This window comes from Perca flavescens, chromosome 11, assembly GCF_004354835.1.
Source record: "Perca flavescens isolate YP-PL-M2 chromosome 11, PFLA_1.0, whole genome shotgun sequence".
Lineage (NCBI taxonomy): Eukaryota > Metazoa > Chordata > Actinopteri > Perciformes > Percidae > Perca > Perca flavescens.
The window spans coordinates 22,650,051-22,666,064 of NC_041341.1; the positions used below are offsets into that span (position 1 = coordinate 22,650,051).

Here is a 16,014-nt window from a genome sequence, read left to right on the forward strand (position 1 = left end):
TAAAATGGTCTCATCCCAGCTCACTTTGATTCTCAATAAGGTATTGAAGCGCCATCTAGTGCTCTTTATAAGAAGTGTGACATTATCACACACACTCAATTGATATCAGAAGAATAACTGCAAATGGATTTAATATTATTACACCAACAATACCATCTCATCATAAAATGAAATTGCCTGTTGCAGGGTCCTGATATTGAAAGTCCATTGAACATTTAAATAAATATGTGAGTTTTATGATGAAAGGTTGACATTTAACCATCATTTACAGTTCACACAACAGGTAAAGACGGACAGACGCAGAGCCGTGTCCTGCAGCTATAAAGAAAACCTTCCTGAACTGGCTGCTTTGTTATCTTGCCATGCCAAACACAATGGAATTGTTCTCAACCTACATAATGCATAGTATGACAGCATGTTGTGACAGCATTGTATATCACATGGCGGTTGGCTCTCAGTTTTTTTCCTTATAGCCTACTTACTTATATATATATACTTTTATTTCATTTCATTCTATTTATCATGAATTCTTTTTTGGATTGTTACCATGTATGGGTACCATTATTTGTATATGCTGGGCATATATACATGAGTATTAATATGTTACTTATTTTAAGTTAAATCTGTTTTTTCTCTCTCGTAAAGATGAGTATGAACAGTGACATCTGGTGGTCCAACTGTAAACACATTTGTAAGGCTTAAGTATAATTATTTTCATGATCTCAAAGTGGACTAATAATATCTCCAACAAACATTTCTGTATTCTTTATTCCCAAAGTAATATACAGAGGATTGTCAATTAAACTGATGTCTGGATGGGGTCAACAATGCAAAGCTACATTAAGGGGAACTTACCAGTATGTATACTGCCAGGACAAGGCGGAGGTGAACTGGACGGTCTTTAGGACCCAGCAGATTCCCAATGAGAATCACATGATAGTGCTTTAAAGAAGCGGGCAGGATGTTGATGATGTTTCTTCTGTCTATGTGTTTCTTCCTCCTGTTAACCAGTTACCCTAACAGACATAAAATAGCAGTAGCATAATACAAATGAATGAATTAGTTGTAGGTTTATTTATCGCGGAAAGGCAGCGGACATGGCTGCCGGTGTCTTACTCTTTGTTGCTGTGAACCTCGCTTGTTTGTCTGTCAGTGGAAACTTGGTAAGAAACACACTATATTTACTACTAGAAAAAGACACCGTGCATTCAAAATCTTCCTCGAGTAAAAGTATATAAGTATTAGCATCAAAATATGCCTAAAGTACCAAAAGTAAAAGTACTCAGTATACAGAATGACCCATTTCAGAATAGTATGTCATGTTGCAGCTGGTAAAGGTAAAGGGCTAATTTTGAATTACTTTACATACTGCTGGGTAGCTTAGCCTATAATAATATATATATATATCATCATTTATTAGTTGACTATGTTTTGTAGTAATAATATAAATCAAAATTTAGTGGAGTAAAAAGTACAATATCTGCCTCCAAAATGTGGTTGAATAGAAATGTATAGTACCATAAAATGGAAATACTCAAGTAAGTACCTCAAAACTTTATTTATGTATAGTATCTGAGTAAATGCAAGTTACATTCGACCACTGATTGTAGGTAATGGAGATTACAGAGTCAATGCAAACCAGTTTTAAATGCACCTTACCAGAGACCGTGCCATCTCTTTCAGGCCTCTGGAGAAAGATCCTTCTCTATAGACTACAAAAACAACTATTTCCTCAAAGATGGGAAGCCTTTTCAGTACATCTCAGGCAGTATTCACTACTCCAGAATCCCACGGTACTACTGGAAGGACCGGCTCGTAAAGATGTACATGACTGGACTTAATGCTATCCAAGTGTAAGTTCAAAACATCACATTCTTAAACACACATTTTCTTTCATTCTGTCTGTCTTTACTGTACATTTACTTTGCCTCCACACAGATATGTGCCCTGGAACTTCCATGAGGCAGTACAGGGGGTCCACAATTTCACAGGGGGACAAGATCTGGAGCATTTTTTGGATCTGGCAAATCAGACAGGTCTTCTGGTCATCCTGCGTCCCGGACCGTACATCTGTGCAGAGTGGGAAATGGTGAAAAATTGAACTGTTTTAGTAATAGAATTTGTTCACACCATCACAGATTAAAGCACAATAAATTATACATTATCAAGAATGTGTATTAAACCAAAACATGACAACGTGGCATTATAGAAAAAATTTGAAAAGAAACAAAACACAGAATATCATAAAAAGATTAAAACAATAAGTACAGAGATTTACATAATGAATAGTCAGTAGACCAAGCAACTGTGTTACTATGATCCATCCATCCATCCATCTTCGTCCGCTTATCCGGTGTCGGGTCGCGGGGGGAGCAGCTCCAGCAGGGGACCCCAAACTTCCCTTTCCCGAGCAACATTAACCAGCTCCGACTGGGGATCGAGGCGTTCCCAGGCCAGGTTGGAGATATAATCCCTCCACCTAGTCCTGGGTCTTCCCGAGGCCTCCTCCCAGCTGGGCGTGCCTGGAACACCTCCCTAGGGAGGCGCCCAGGGGCATCCTTACCAGATGCCCGAACCACCTCAACTGGCTCCTTTCGACGCAAAGGAGCAGCGGCTCTCCGAGCTCCTCACGGATGACTGAGCTTCTCACCCTATCTCTAAGGGAGACGCCAGCCACCCTCCTGAGGAAACCCATTTCGCCGCTTGTACCCTGGATCTCGTTCTTTCGGGTCATGACCCAGCCTTCATGACCATAGGTGAGGGTAGGAACGAAAACTGACCGGTAGATCGAGAGCTTTGCCTTCTGGCTCAGCTCTCTTTTCGTCCACAACGGTGCGATAGATTGAATGCAATACCGCACCCGCTGCGCCCGATTCTCCGACCAATCTCCCGCTCCATTGTCCCCTCACTCGCGAACAAAACCCCAAGGTACTTGAACTCCTTCACTTGGGGTAAGGACTCATTCCCTACCTGGAGAAGGCATTCCATCGGTTTCCTGCTGAGAACCATGGCCTCCGATTTAGAGGTGCTGATCCTCATCCCAACCGCTTCACACTCGGTTGCGAACCGATCCAGTGAGTGCTGAAGGTCGCAGGCCGATGATGCCATCAGGACCACATCATCTGCAAAGAGCAGCGATGAGATCCCCAGCCCACCAAACTGCAACCCCTCCCCACCCCGACCACGCCTCGATATCCTGTCCATAAATATTACAAACAGGATTGGTGACAAAGCGCAGCCCTGGCGGAGGCCAACCCTCACCTGAAACGAGTCCGACTTACTACCGAGAACCCGGACACAGCTCTCACTTTGGTCATACAGAGATTGGATGGCCCTGAGTAGAGACCCCCTCACCCCATACTCCCGCAGCACCTCCCACAGTATCTCCCGGGGACCCGGTCATACGCCTTCTCCAAATCCACAAAACACATGTAGACCGGTTGGGCATACTCCCAGGCTCCCTCCAGGATCCTTGCGAGAGTGAAGAGCTGGTCCGTTGTTCCACGACCAGGACGGAATCCGCATTGTTCCTCCTCAACCCGAGGTTCGACTATCGGCCGAACCCTCCTTTCCAGCACCTTGGAGTAGACTTTACCAGGGAGGCTGAGAAGTGTGATACCCCTATAATTGGCACACACCCTCTGGTCCCCTTTTTAAAAAGAGGAACCACCACCCCAGTCTGCCACTCCCTTGGCACCGCCCCAGACCTCCACGCAATGCCAAGAGGCGTGTCAACCAGGACAGCCCCTCCACACCCAGAGCCTTGAGCATTTCTGGACGGATCTCATCAATCCCCGGGCTTTGCCACTGTGTAGTTGTTTGACTACATCAGTGACTTCCGCCTGGGAAATCGGCGACAATCCCCGTTATCCTCCAGCTCTGCCTCTAACATAGAGGGCGATTAGTCGGATTCAGGAGTTCCTCAAAGTGCTCCTTCCACCGCCCTATTACCTCCTCAGTGGAGGTCAACAGTGTCCCATCCTTACTGTACACAGCTTGGATGGTTCCCCGCTTCCCCCTCCTGAGGTGGCGAACAGTTTTCCAGAAACACTTTGGTGCCGACCGAAAGTCCTTCTCCATGTCTTCTCCAAACTTCTCCCACACCCGCTGCTTTGCCTCTTTCACGGCAGAGGCTGCAGCCCTTCGGGCCCTTCGGTACCCTGCAACCGCCTCCGGAGTCCTCCGAGATAACATATCCCGGAAGGACTCCTTCTTCAGTCGGACGGCTTCCCTGACCACTGGTGTCCACCACGGTGTTCGTGGGTTACCGCCCCTTGAGGCACCTAAGATCCTAAGACCACAGCTCCTCGCCGCAGCTTCAGCAATGGAAACTTTGAACATTGTCCACTCGGGTTCAATGCCCCCAGCCTCCACAGGGATGCACGAAAAGCTCCGCCCGGAGGTGTGAGTTGAAAGTCTGTCGGACAGGGGCCTCCTCCAGACGTTCCCAATTTACCCGCACTACACGTTTGGGCTTACCAGGTCTGTCCAGAGTCTTCCCCACCCCTGACCCAACTCACCACCAGATGGTGATCGGTTGACAGCTCTGCCCCTCTCTTCACCCGAGTGTCCAAAATACGGCCTCAGATCAGATGAAACGATTATGAAATCGATCATTGACCTTGGCCTAGGGTGCTCTGGTACCAGGTACACTTATGAGCATCTCTATGTTCGAACATGGTGTTCGTTATAGACAATCCATGACTAGCACAGAAGTCCAACAACAAACAACCACTCTGGTTTAGATCAGGGAGGCCGTTCCTCCCAATCACGCCTCCAGGTGTCTCCATCATTGCCCACGTGTGCGTTGAAGTCCCCCAGCAGAACAATGGAGTCCCCACTGGAGCCCCATGCAGGACTCCAGTCAAGGTCTCCAAGAAGGCCGAATACTCCGAACTCCTGTTTGGTGCATATGCACAAACAACAGTCAGAGTTTTCCCCCCCCACAACCCGCAGGCGAGGGAGGCGACCCTCTCGCCCACCGGGTAAACTCCAACACAGCGGCGCCAGCCGGGGCTTGTGAGTATCCCCACACCCGCCCGGGCCTCACACCCTGGGCAACTCCGGAGAAGAAAAGAGTCCAACCCCTATCCAGGAGTATGGTTCCAGAACCGAGACTGTGCGAGAGGTAAGCCCCACCAGATCTAACCGGTAGCGCTCCACCTCCCGCACCAGTTCCGGCTCCTTCCCCACAGAGAGGTGACGTTCCACGCCCCCAGAGCCAGCGTCTGCCGCCCGGGTCTGGTCCGCCGAGGCCCCTGACCTTCACTGCCACCCATGTGGCATCGCACCCGACCCCAACGGTTCCTCCCACAGGTGGTGGGCCCATGGGCTGGAGAGATGGGAGCCACGTAGCTTGTTCGGGCTGTGCCCGGCCGGGCTCGTGGCAAACCCGCCACCAGGCGCTCGCCCGACGAGCCCGCCGTCTGGGCCTGGCTCCAGACGGGGCCCCGGGCTTCCTCCGGGCAGGGTCACTCCATCTCTACCTTGCTTCTTCATTGGGATTTTTGAACCATTCTTTGTCTGGCCCCTCACCTGAGACCACTTTGCCTTGGGAGACCCTACCAGGAGCACAAAGCTCCAGACAACACAGCCCTCAGGTTCACAGAGACACACAAACCTCTCCACCACGATAAGGTGATGGTTCACGGAGAAGTTACTATGATGTTAGTGGGATTTGTATTAACATATATTTCAAATGCTTTAAAATAGAATTCAAAAGGATGGATGTCATTGTGCATTCCAGTTTACAATTTTGTGAGAAAGAGACTGATCATAAGTTAACCTGGATTGGTTATTTGTCACCTTATGAAGAAATCAGAAACATGATCTCCTACTGTATCCTGTCTGCATTTTTTCAGTGATGTGCATTTGATAAAATGTGCCACTTTCGATATATAACTATTTCTTGCTGATATTTGGTCTTCTTTCCCAGGGTGGATTGCCTGCGTGGCTACTTCAGAAACCAAACATCATACTTCGCTCAGCTGACGCAGGTATAACAAGCACCTACTGTATGTGTCTTTGTCTTTTATTTTTTATAGTAAATATGACATTGATTTGTTTTCGTCTGCTCCAGATTATGTCGAGGCAGTCAGCAACTGGCTTGCTGTTCTTCTGCCCAAAATGAAGCCATGGCTTTATATCAACGGGGGCAACATCATTACTGTCCAGGTAGAGTGTTAAATGAGTAAGTTTTGTATTAGTTAGTATTTTAATATTGGTTTTATAAATCATCTTATTTGGCTATAGGTGGAGAATGAATATGGAAGTTACTTCGCTTGTGACTACAACTACATGCGTCACCTGCGGACTCTGTTTCGCTTCTTTCTTGGTGAAGACACTGTCCTGTTTACCACCGATGGAAACACAGACAAGGAAATGACATGCGGGACTCTGGAAGGATTATATGCCACAGTAGACTTTGGCACAGGTTGGTATTGTATTGTAGCATCCCGTACTTTGTTTTTTTTGTAGGGAAAGTTGTAATTTGTGCTATTTATTCCCTCATACAGACACCAACATAACTAAAGCCTTTAACCGGCAAAGAAGGTTTGAACCTCGAGGGCCCCTGGTTAGTTACATATTAATTCACTAATCTTAACATGCAGTAATTATTGACTCTTCAAACCAAGCATATGATGTGAAAATGCTTTAAATGGTGTTGCAGGTGAATTCAGAGTTCTACACTGGCTGGTTGGACCACTGGGGAGATCAGCATGCGGTGGTTGAGGCTCAGAAGGTCAGCAGAGTGCTAGGAGAAATGCTAGCCATGGGGGCCAACGTCAACATGTATGTCTCCCCAAACACTCGCAGAATTTCCTCTTTCCTCTCCTTTTTTTCCCCGCATGAATATATAATATTGCCAGCCTTTTCTTGAGGATGCATCAATCACCAGTTTGAGATAAAACTGCTCCCAGGAGATGAAAAGCACTCGTCTATGTAATGATTACAAGTTGTAACACAACTACCCCTATCTCTTCTCAGGTACATGTTTGAAGGAGGCACTAACTTTGGCTATTGGAATGGTAAAGTTATAATCAGTATCTTAGTTTTGGATAATCTTGAGTTGTTCACACAATTTAGATGGAGATAAAGGTTCCGCTTGTGGTGCATTTATCTTTTTGTAACTACCCAAAGGTGCTGATCATGACACGAAGTTCCGCTCAGTAGTGACTAGTTATGATTACGACGCCCCGCTCTCTGAGGCAGGAGACCCCACAGAGAAGCTGTTGGCCATCAGAGATGTCATTAAGCAGGTACCACTGATTGAACTGCCACCCACTAAGGTTGATGTCCTGATTACACTTGTTCATAAGTCTAAGATTAATGCATCACTGTTTCTCTACAGTTCAGAGATATTCCCTCTGGCCCCATGCCACCAGCAACTCCTAAATTTGCCTATGGCTTTGTGACCCTGAAAAAGGTAATACAGTGTCAGATTTTATTAATTGACAGATTTACAGGTCATCACAGTTTCAAATGAAGGTACAACAATCCATCATACAATACAAATCAGGAATGCACATATATAAACATACAGTTAGACAATAAAGATTGATTCACCCCAAGCCAATCCATACAGCCCTGCTGTTATTGTACGCAGACAATCAGATCCCAAGTAAGTTGTAAATGGACCCCAGACTTTATGAAACTGAAACGGTTCCTCTCTCAGATAGAAGCTAAGGGCTTAGATGGTCATAAACTCCAGTACACTGTATATCCACTGGGCAATGCTAGGGGGTTCCTCTGACACCCACTTCAATAAAATACATATTCTAGCACAAAAGAGCAGGATTTTAAGAAGTTTTAGCTGATTAGAATGAATATCTGGAGGATGGTCTATACAATTTTAGATTTTAAAGTGCAAAAAGTGTAAAGAGCCAGAGGTTGCTGTGATTGATCCCAATAGTTGACACTTTTTCAGGTTGGCAACATCAGCGGTCTATTGAACACCCTCTCACCCGTCGGGCCAGTGAAATCCCAGTATCCTCTGACATTTGAAGAGATGAAACAGGTATGGCGTCTCTCTGAAGGCAACAACAGGGGAGGGGACTAGTGTTGTAGTGGCAGTAAACCTCTTGAAACATGGAGAACTTCTAGACTGTTGTGTCATGTCTATTGTGTTCAGTTCTATGGATACATGCTTTACCGGACCACGCTGCCCCGGGACCTCTCGCAGTCTACACCACTTATCTCTCCACTCAATGGGGTTCATGACCGTGCATATGTATCCGTCAATGGGGTGAGCCTTTACAATGAACTTTTGTTGTCTAGCCAATCTGATTTTTCAGGTCAGGTATAGGGAAAACATCACAGGTTAAGACCAGGTGTTGTTTATAGAATGTCAAGTTGTTTTTTTTTTTTTTAATGTTCATACTCATGAGTGTGTGTCTGCGTGGACAGGTTTTCCAGGGTCTTTTGGAGAGAGACACTAAGCTGGTGATCAACGTCACTGGACAGCAGGGGGACACTGTGGACATCCTCGTTGAGAACATGGGCAGGGTAAACTTTGGCAGCAAGATCAATGACTACAAGGCAAGAAAACAAAATCCAATCCCGTAGAGTAAATCACATTTTGTTTCTGCACACACTTCTTTAACGCTCTTGTTTTGTTGGCACTGTCTTTACTTGAACCATTGTTTGGGGTTCTGTAAAATGCTGTAGGTGTAAAACTAATATCTACTAAATCAGTCTATCGTTGTTTTTTTACACCTTATTAAAACCAGCAAAGATTAACGTTATAATTCTCCCCTTTGCCTCAACCTAGGCTTGCAGATTTGAGAAAGGTGATAAAATACATAAATGACCTTAAACTAAATAAGTCGACATAATTCAAGTTTCATTTGATATATGGGGTATATACAAAGCGTGCTGAAACTCTGTCATGAATACACTGTTATTACTGAACTTCTATAGACAAATTCTTCGTATTCTCTATCCATTTACATATTTGAATTATGAATGTAAAGACTGATAGCCATAGTCAGTCCCTGTTAGAGATGGTAACAACCCACAAACAAAATAATATTCCCACTTGTTGGATAGTAACTGTGCTTTAAATCTACTCACACAAAGTCCTAGTATTAGATGGTAAACAGTATGTGTGCTGCAGGGCCTTTTGAGCAACCTGATCCTGGGTAAAGATGTGCTGACTGACTGGAAGATCTACCCTTTGGACATCGATGGAGCCATTGCTGGTGGATGGCCTCATTCAGACGGTCAAAAGTCCTTCCCTGCCCCTGAGAAAGACCCTTCAGTTGGGCCAGTCTTCTACATGGGAACCTTACAGCCCAACGGCCTCGCCTGGGACACCTTTCTCAAACTCAATGAATGGACAAAGGTGATGTTGATTTTTTTTTTTTATTTGGGGGGGTGGTCTTAATTCCTGTGTGGATTTACCTCATGATTCCCGGGATTTTATTATTGTATCCTAATCATTGTTGTCTTTTTTTATAACAGGGTCAGGTTTGGATTAATGGTGTTAATCTGGGACGATACTGGCCAGCAAGGGGCCCTCAATTGACTCTTTATATCCCTGGACCCCTACTCAGCACCACCCTGCCCAACAACATCACAGTGCTGGAGCTGGAGGGGGCCCCAGCACACTTGCGGGTTCTCTTCATGGACCGGCCTCAGCTTGATGTCAAAAAGTTTTAACAGAGCACACTTAGTTTAGTAGCACAACAATTTCTCAACATTTAGCTGTACAAATTATACATCCCGATATCTGTATGAAGCAAGTTTGACTGAAGCCGAGTAAAACTAGTCCTCTGAACAATTCACTTGACGCAGGAAAATTTGCTCCATGCTTTTTTCCACATTATTTCGGTAGCATTAATATTTAATCACTTCAGATATCCGTGTATCATCTGTAGCCAATTCTTTATCATCACAATCCAAACTGCTTTAAAACAGCAGCTTCAGTAAAACAGTGATTCATTGAGGAGTTTGTTGTTAAGGTTGAACATTCACTGACATCTGTGGCAGAAAGAACAGCGATATACAAACAGTATTGCAGTTTTTTTATTGCATTCTTTTTTTTTTTATATTTTCCACAGTTGCAGATACTGTGAATAAATTATACATTTATTATGTAATGTTTTCATACAGTATATGCATCCAGTTATCTGAGATCATCTGCCATAATAAAATGTTAACATTTTTATTTTATAGTTGAAAATGAAACTAGCACACTGACAAGACAGCCATATTAGGCTGCACAAATTCACTTTTAGTTTTAATGAGGTAGCTTCCTTTTAACTGAAATTTTCCAAATGGGGGTTAGGTCTTGCCTGGGAGAGTGTTGGCTTTTCGATGTGCCTGGACACAGCGAGGGGTGCAGAAGGAATACTCTAGATACTGAAAAGGGATCTTCCCAAGCAGAGACTCTCCACACAACCAGCACCTCCTGGAGAGAGACAAACAAAAATCACATTTAATGTTAGTGACATTTTTGAGTAAAAGGCATTTACAGTATTGTGCTTGTTGACACTACAGCATTACGTAAGTCTTAAATTATAAGGACGGCTCTGGGGGACTTACTTCACATTAGAGAGGCCGACTCCCGTGGCAACAACTTGCTCCGCTAACCTCCTCTCTGCTGCCAGAGCTCTCTATAACCAAAAAAGGAAACAGTTAACATTTTCAAGATGTTACTATAAAAAAAAAAAAACATAACAAGAATATCAGTGATTAAATACACATCAACTCACCTTTTCACGATCAGTCAGAGATGCAAACCTCTTCTTTTCCTCTGCCTCCAACTCTTGTTTCCTCTTTTCCTCCTTCTGCTCTTTTTCACGCTGTTTTCTCAATGCCTTTTGTGCCTTTTTCTTCTCTGTCTTTTTGGATTCAATCTCTGCCGTTAGTGGCCCAGGGACCTTGAAGTGTGAAAGAGCAAAAAAAGAAGTGCTCTGCAAGTATTTAATGGCATACATGTTTAATAAAAAAAAAAAAAAAACTGTACATTCTTACCTGCGCCTTGTTGTAGTCATATTTGTCAGGATTCTCACCCATGTATTTACGAAACACATTCCTTGTGTCTTTGTCAGGGGCGACAATATACGAGGTCTGCCCTTTGTTATCCCTGTAAAGGAATATTGTTTAAGTCTGGGCATAGGTTCACTACAATTGCTGCAAATTATCACATTTATACCTGCAGGCTGGGTCTGCTCCTGCGTCCAGGAGCAGCCTGACCACTGCCTTTTGTGCAGCTGCTGAGGCTACATGCAGCAAAGTGAACCCTGACGAGTCTATGGGCTTATTAAGGAGAGTTAGAGGACTTGGGACATCAGAAGGGTTGCTGTCCAACTGCTCTCGACTCTCTGACGTTTCTCCAGGTAGCTGAAGGACTCTACGCAGAGTATCTGTATCCCCAACCTTACAGGCTGTAAACACTTCATCCCTCAGGCCGTACTCTGACGACTCATCAACAATTTCTATATAGACACAGAAAGCTTAATAATAAGTATCTTAAACGAAATATATTACAGAGTTTGCAAGATTGAGAAATGGGAGCATAAAAATAAACAATAGTGACAAAGAAGCAATTACCTTCCAGTTGTTTCTTACTCTGTGCTTTCTTCTTCCTCTTGTTCTTTGATTGCGCCTCTTGAGGTGCATCTTCTGCCGGCGTAGCCTCTGGCACTTCCTCTTCTTGATTGTCTGCTTCTGTGTAACTCAATTCTGTCACACATGGATGTGAAATTTCATAAACGCTGCAGAACCTTTGTGTGATAAATAAGCGTTCTTGGGTTTCTGTAAGGTAGCTACTATAGCCACTTATGTGACGACACACCGGAGCAGACCTACCCTCATTTTGCAGTTTGGGTTCCTCCTCCTTTCTCCTCCTTCTCCTCCTCCTCCTGTGCCTGGAGGGATAGATCTCAGACTCCCTGAGGTCCAGAGTTCCTATTGTCAACTCCACCATCTCCAGCTGGATCTCTCCACCCTCTACTTCATCAGAGCTATCATGTTTTTCGTTTTCTTCTGCTGATGCCAAAAATAAAAGGAAGTGTACTGTAATACCAACATTTACAGTAAATAAACTTTGTGTTGAAGCTTTAATAAATTAACTCCTAATTTTAGCGAGCTTAACTTTGCCATATTTTTCCGCATCAAGTTCAATAGAGTGTAGGCCGACAGTGTCCATGTTAACCTCTTAAGCTTACCTTTCTCTTGACCGGTATTTATTTGTGCTGTGAGTTTAACAGATTTTTTCCAGGCCTTCTTAGATGGACTGAAAACTGCAGACATGTCTGTGTCTTTCCCTGCAACAAGATATTTTGCACACAGTATTGATTATACCCTGGCTGTACGACAATGAGCAGATAACAGTCATTATTCCAAGGATATAATTCAGCTTACCATAAACATGGATGGTGGAAAGCACCTCGTGTACCCTCTGTGCCTCTCGAAAGGTTGCCCTGCGAGTGGCAAATGGAACTGTGTGGATCCTGGGATCTTTTTTGTCAAAAGGAGCTGCACGACCACCAAAAAAGATGCTTTTATTGTAGCTGGGGGCTCGTACAAATATCGCAGAGGCCTCTTTCAAGTGTTCAGCCCAGCTAGCCAGAAGATCCTGAATCTCCTGTAAAAGATTATAAAAATGTTTGTGCACATGAAAAAAACTTTCTACCTTACCCTATAATCGAGGTAGAAAAAAAAAAAACACCCAAGAATGGACTACACTGAAACATTTACATTTACATTATTGATGGTTTACTTTCTAACTTTAGAATTGTATTAATTTATAAAACTTAATTTAATTAAGGCATTGAACAATAATACAATTAGCAGTATTTGTTTAATGAGAAACATTTTGCATTTTTGGGAGTTGTCTTCTGACAATATACAATTGCTCACTCAAATTTGCCTTTCAGAATAAGCAACCCTTACAGACAGCAAACTCTTTTCATGAATAAGCACTTAGGCTCCGTGGATGTATTGGCACACTCACAAAAGTAAATAAAACAACACTCTTAAAGGAGGATAGATACCCTAACCAAAACTTTAATTGGTGCAAGAGAAAAAAAGAATGAAATTCAGCAAAAGATACCATCAGGGGTTACATGATCATTATTAGCCATGTAACAGCACACTATTGCTTAAAGGGACAGTTCACACCAGAATCAAAAATACATATGTACAGTAAAAGCCATTTTTGGTGTTTTTGTTTTGTTTGTTTTCAACCTCCCAACACCTGGGGCAGTGGTTCTTTGTCACTTAGATGTCAGGTATTATAATCAAGAGGTAACTGCACAAAGGTGTTGCATGAATGGAGAAACAAACATGTTTTTGACCGTGCGGTAGAGGATTGTTACGTTTGTCGTTTATGAGAAGAAAGTAGTAGAATACAAGAGGAACAAAGTGGCTGTATTTTGTTGTATCACAAAGGGAAATAAATACATTGTGTTTTTATTGGAAACAGTGGACATTTTGGTCATTTCGCCTACTACACGCGTGGTAAAAATCGACTATGCCACTGTGGTGGCGTTCTATTGAAAGGGGTCACTACAAAATATTTTTCTGTGCTATTTATCAATCTAGATTGTTTTGTTTTGAGTTGGTACAGTGCTGGAAATATTGGCCATAGAGAGGTCTGCCTTCTCCCCATTATAACGGAACTAGATGGCACTTGGCTTGAGGTGCTCAAAGCGCCAAAAAATACATTTGAAAAACTCAACAGCAATGTCTCTTTTCAGGAAATCATGACCTAGTTAAGATAATCCACAGACCTGGTGGTGAGCAGTTTCAGGTAGGAACTATTTTCTTTCTACAGAACTACACCTGCAAACCGTATCACAGCAGGAAGCGTATCCATGTACTTCCTCGGAGGACACCATTAATGTAGGCAGACATCTCTACGGCAGATATCTTGAACACTGGGCAACTCACACCAAAACAATCTAGATTGACAAATAGCATTACAGGTAAGAGGGAAATATGTATTTTTGATTTTGGGGTGAACTGTCCCTTTAATTAGTTTGTACTCTGTAAATAAAATAGAAAACTGTCGTAAAGGAAAACAGAAAAGGTAGTGCTGTTTTTTTAAATGAACCATAATCTTGCCTTGACTAGTGCCGCCTCATTGTGTCGCCTCAGAGCAGCTCCTGCCGACTTGGGCGTGTGACTGCGGTTCTGAGAGTCTCTGAGTCCTTGGGCAGTGCCTCGCTTCGCTCGCACCGTGTATCGGTGGAAGGTCTTGTGCTGAAGGACTTCTTTTCTGTAAAATGAATGCTTTGTGTTGGGCAAGTGCTCACCTGACTCTCCTTTTACACTTACAACTCCAGCCATAATGTGTAATCTAAAAAGGAAAGCTAACAAGCCAAAAACACTGTCCACTCACCCTTGGAATACAGCACCGGCAAAGTGTCCTCCACCTGTCATGAGAATGACCCACACAGTTTTTTTACTTATGGCCTTCAGGGAGGACACTGCATCTTGATCATCATCGGACTGAAATATTACAGGACATAAAATTAGAATAAATAAATCAATGTTATCATACACATCACACACACTGCTGTAGCTGCTGAGCCTCACCTGTCCCTGCAGAATGCAGCCGAACACTGAAAGATATTGCCCGATTGAGTTCTGGAAAAACAGCTTGCTGGAGGGCCGGCCAGTAAATAAACTGGTTTCAACGGAGCTCTCATTATCAGTGCCAGTGACGTTGCTGCTTGTTCCCCCACTCTCACTATCTGAGTCGTCTTCTTCTGAATCAGACTCTGAGCCTGAGATACTTGACATGTCTCCTGTAAAGAAAAGAACGAAAATGTATCAACCGTTATAAACACTACTACAGCCCATTGCTCTTGTTAAGGATTCTTGTTTCCTCACCAGCTCCAGTCTTCCTCTCAAACTCTTCAGCTGTGACTGGTGGCATTCCTGAAATCTTTAGTCTCAAGTTGAAGCGATGCCAGTCAAGTTTGTAGTGCTCTATCTGAAATTCAAAGACAAAATATGAATTACTTAAATAACACATGCTCATGTACAGATTCTGTACATCAACAGATCGTTTTTTTTTTTTTTATAATTAATAGAGCAGAGTTTGAAGTTATGTGGTCACCTGTTCCTCACGTGCAATAAAGAGGCATTTGCAGGCTGAGCAGACCATCTTGTCGGACACCTCTCTAACCAGGCTGGACTGCCGTTGTCTGTCATCTTCTGGTGATTTGTCTTCCAATTCTATGAGGAAGGCAAGACAAGGCTAGTTTCAAATACACAGAGAATTAGGGTCTTTACTACAGAAACGACAGCTACAATTCATACATACCGTCTGCGACTGGGTCAGTGTTTACAGCCTGTTTTAGGACGGGGTTCACTTTTCTCAGTCCAATCAAAGCCTCATCATTTGGGCACAAATTAAAGATGGAGCGGTAGTCGGTTCCAGTCGTCATTGTCATTCCTATTTTTTACCTCATTAACGTTACCTGCGAAGTTAAGACATTACAAACAGAGAAACGTACTGTAAGTTTTGTTTAGTCATTCACAATAATAACTACACTTGTTAACAGCTTAGTCAAACTCTTAGAACATTACTGTTATGAGCTGGGAACAGCTAAACCAAGATTACTGAAAACTAACAGTTATCTTATCTGATGTAATGTGACGAACGTTAATGTTAATGTTTTCTGCTCTTTGAACGACACGTTTAACGTTAGCAGTGGCAGTGGAAGTAGTTATCTTCATTGAAAGGCTGCGCTGTCTGTGCTTTTATAATAGTCCTTAAAGTATATAACATCTAGTGTAAGCTACATTAACTCACTTAAAAATAGCAAATAACGTACCATAAAAGGATAAGCAAAAAAAGCGCTGACACTTATGCTCCATATGTCAATGGTTATGCTGCCTTGTGTTTCCGCATGACGTATCTACGGAAGCTCGAAAGCGTCAATAACGCGTCAATGAGAAGATGTCCACAGACAAAGGTTGCAAACTAGTCAGTGATTCCTACTAACAGTGGTGGGATGTAATAAGTACATTTACTTTGTACTGTACAAATTTGTC

The 16,014-nt window shown here is 43.3% G+C and overlaps 2 protein-coding genes across 4 annotated transcripts; one reads left to right on the forward strand and one right to left on the reverse strand.

The window, feature by feature from the left end:
* The first annotated feature begins 940 nt into the window (after positions 1 to 940).
* Positions 941 to 10,675, forward strand: glb1l (galactosidase, beta 1-like). Its single transcript, XM_028591141.1, has 16 exons — positions 941 to 1,163; positions 1,684 to 1,853; positions 1,939 to 2,089; positions 5,936 to 5,996; positions 6,080 to 6,174; positions 6,253 to 6,433; positions 6,516 to 6,574; positions 6,671 to 6,792; positions 6,988 to 7,028; positions 7,141 to 7,259; positions 7,352 to 7,426; positions 7,928 to 8,017; positions 8,132 to 8,245; positions 8,407 to 8,538; positions 9,116 to 9,343; positions 9,463 to 10,675. The coding sequence occupies exons 1-16, from the start codon at positions 1,098 to 1,100 to the stop codon at positions 9,658 to 9,660; spliced, it is 1,902 nt and encodes a 633-aa protein (XP_028446942.1). The 5' UTR covers positions 941 to 1,097; the 3' UTR covers positions 9,661 to 10,675.
* ankzf1 (ankyrin repeat and zinc finger peptidyl tRNA hydrolase 1) lies at positions 10,005 to 16,014 on the reverse strand. 3 transcript variants are annotated; one of them, XM_028591140.1, is made up of 16 exons: positions 15,795 to 16,014; positions 15,281 to 15,437; positions 15,074 to 15,192; positions 14,845 to 14,947; positions 14,548 to 14,759; positions 14,351 to 14,460; positions 14,074 to 14,227; positions 12,370 to 12,592; positions 12,174 to 12,272; positions 11,815 to 11,991; positions 11,557 to 11,688; positions 11,159 to 11,441; positions 10,978 to 11,089; positions 10,716 to 10,883; positions 10,546 to 10,616; positions 10,005 to 10,411 (listed from the first exon to the last, which is right to left on the reverse strand). In XM_028591140.1, the coding sequence occupies exons 2-16, from the start codon at positions 15,408 to 15,410 to the stop codon at positions 10,285 to 10,287; spliced, it is 2,220 nt and encodes a 739-aa protein (XP_028446941.1). In that variant the 5' UTR covers positions 15,411 to 15,437; positions 15,795 to 16,014; the 3' UTR covers positions 10,005 to 10,284. The 3 variants fall into 3 exon arrangements, with proteins under 3 accessions (XP_028446941.1, XP_028446939.1, XP_028446940.1); XM_028591138.1 differs by having other exon boundaries at positions 11,815 to 11,994; positions 15,795 to 16,013; XM_028591139.1 differs by lacking the exon at positions 15,795 to 16,014 and adding an exon at positions 15,592 to 15,675 and having other exon boundaries at positions 11,815 to 11,994.

Excerpts from the sequence above, each read along its gene's own strand:
- glb1l (XM_028591141.1), top strand. The coding sequence starts at position 1,098 with ATGGCTGCCGGTGTCTTACTCTTTGTTGCTGTGAACCTCGCTTGTTTG. Across the intron at positions 1,164-1,683 it reads TGTCTGTCAGTGGAAACTTG|GCCTCTGGAGAAAGATCCTT; the intron begins GTAAGAAACACA and ends CATCTCTTTCAG. Across the intron at positions 6,793-6,987 it reads ATGGGGGCCAACGTCAACAT|GTACATGTTTGAAGGAGGCA; the intron begins GTATGTCTCCCC and ends ATCTCTTCTCAG.
- ankzf1 (XM_028591138.1), bottom strand. The coding sequence starts at position 15,410 with ATGACAATGACGACTGGAACCGACTACCGCTCCATCTTTAATTTGTGC. Across the intron at positions 14,228-14,350 it reads GCCGGTGCTGTATTCCAAGG|AAAAGAAGTCCTTCAGCACA; the intron begins GTGAGTGGACAG and ends TTCATTTTACAG. Across the intron at positions 10,412-10,545 it reads GTCGGCCTCTCTAATGTGAA|GAGGTGCTGGTTGTGTGGAG; the intron begins GTAAGTCCCCCA and ends GTCTCTCTCCAG.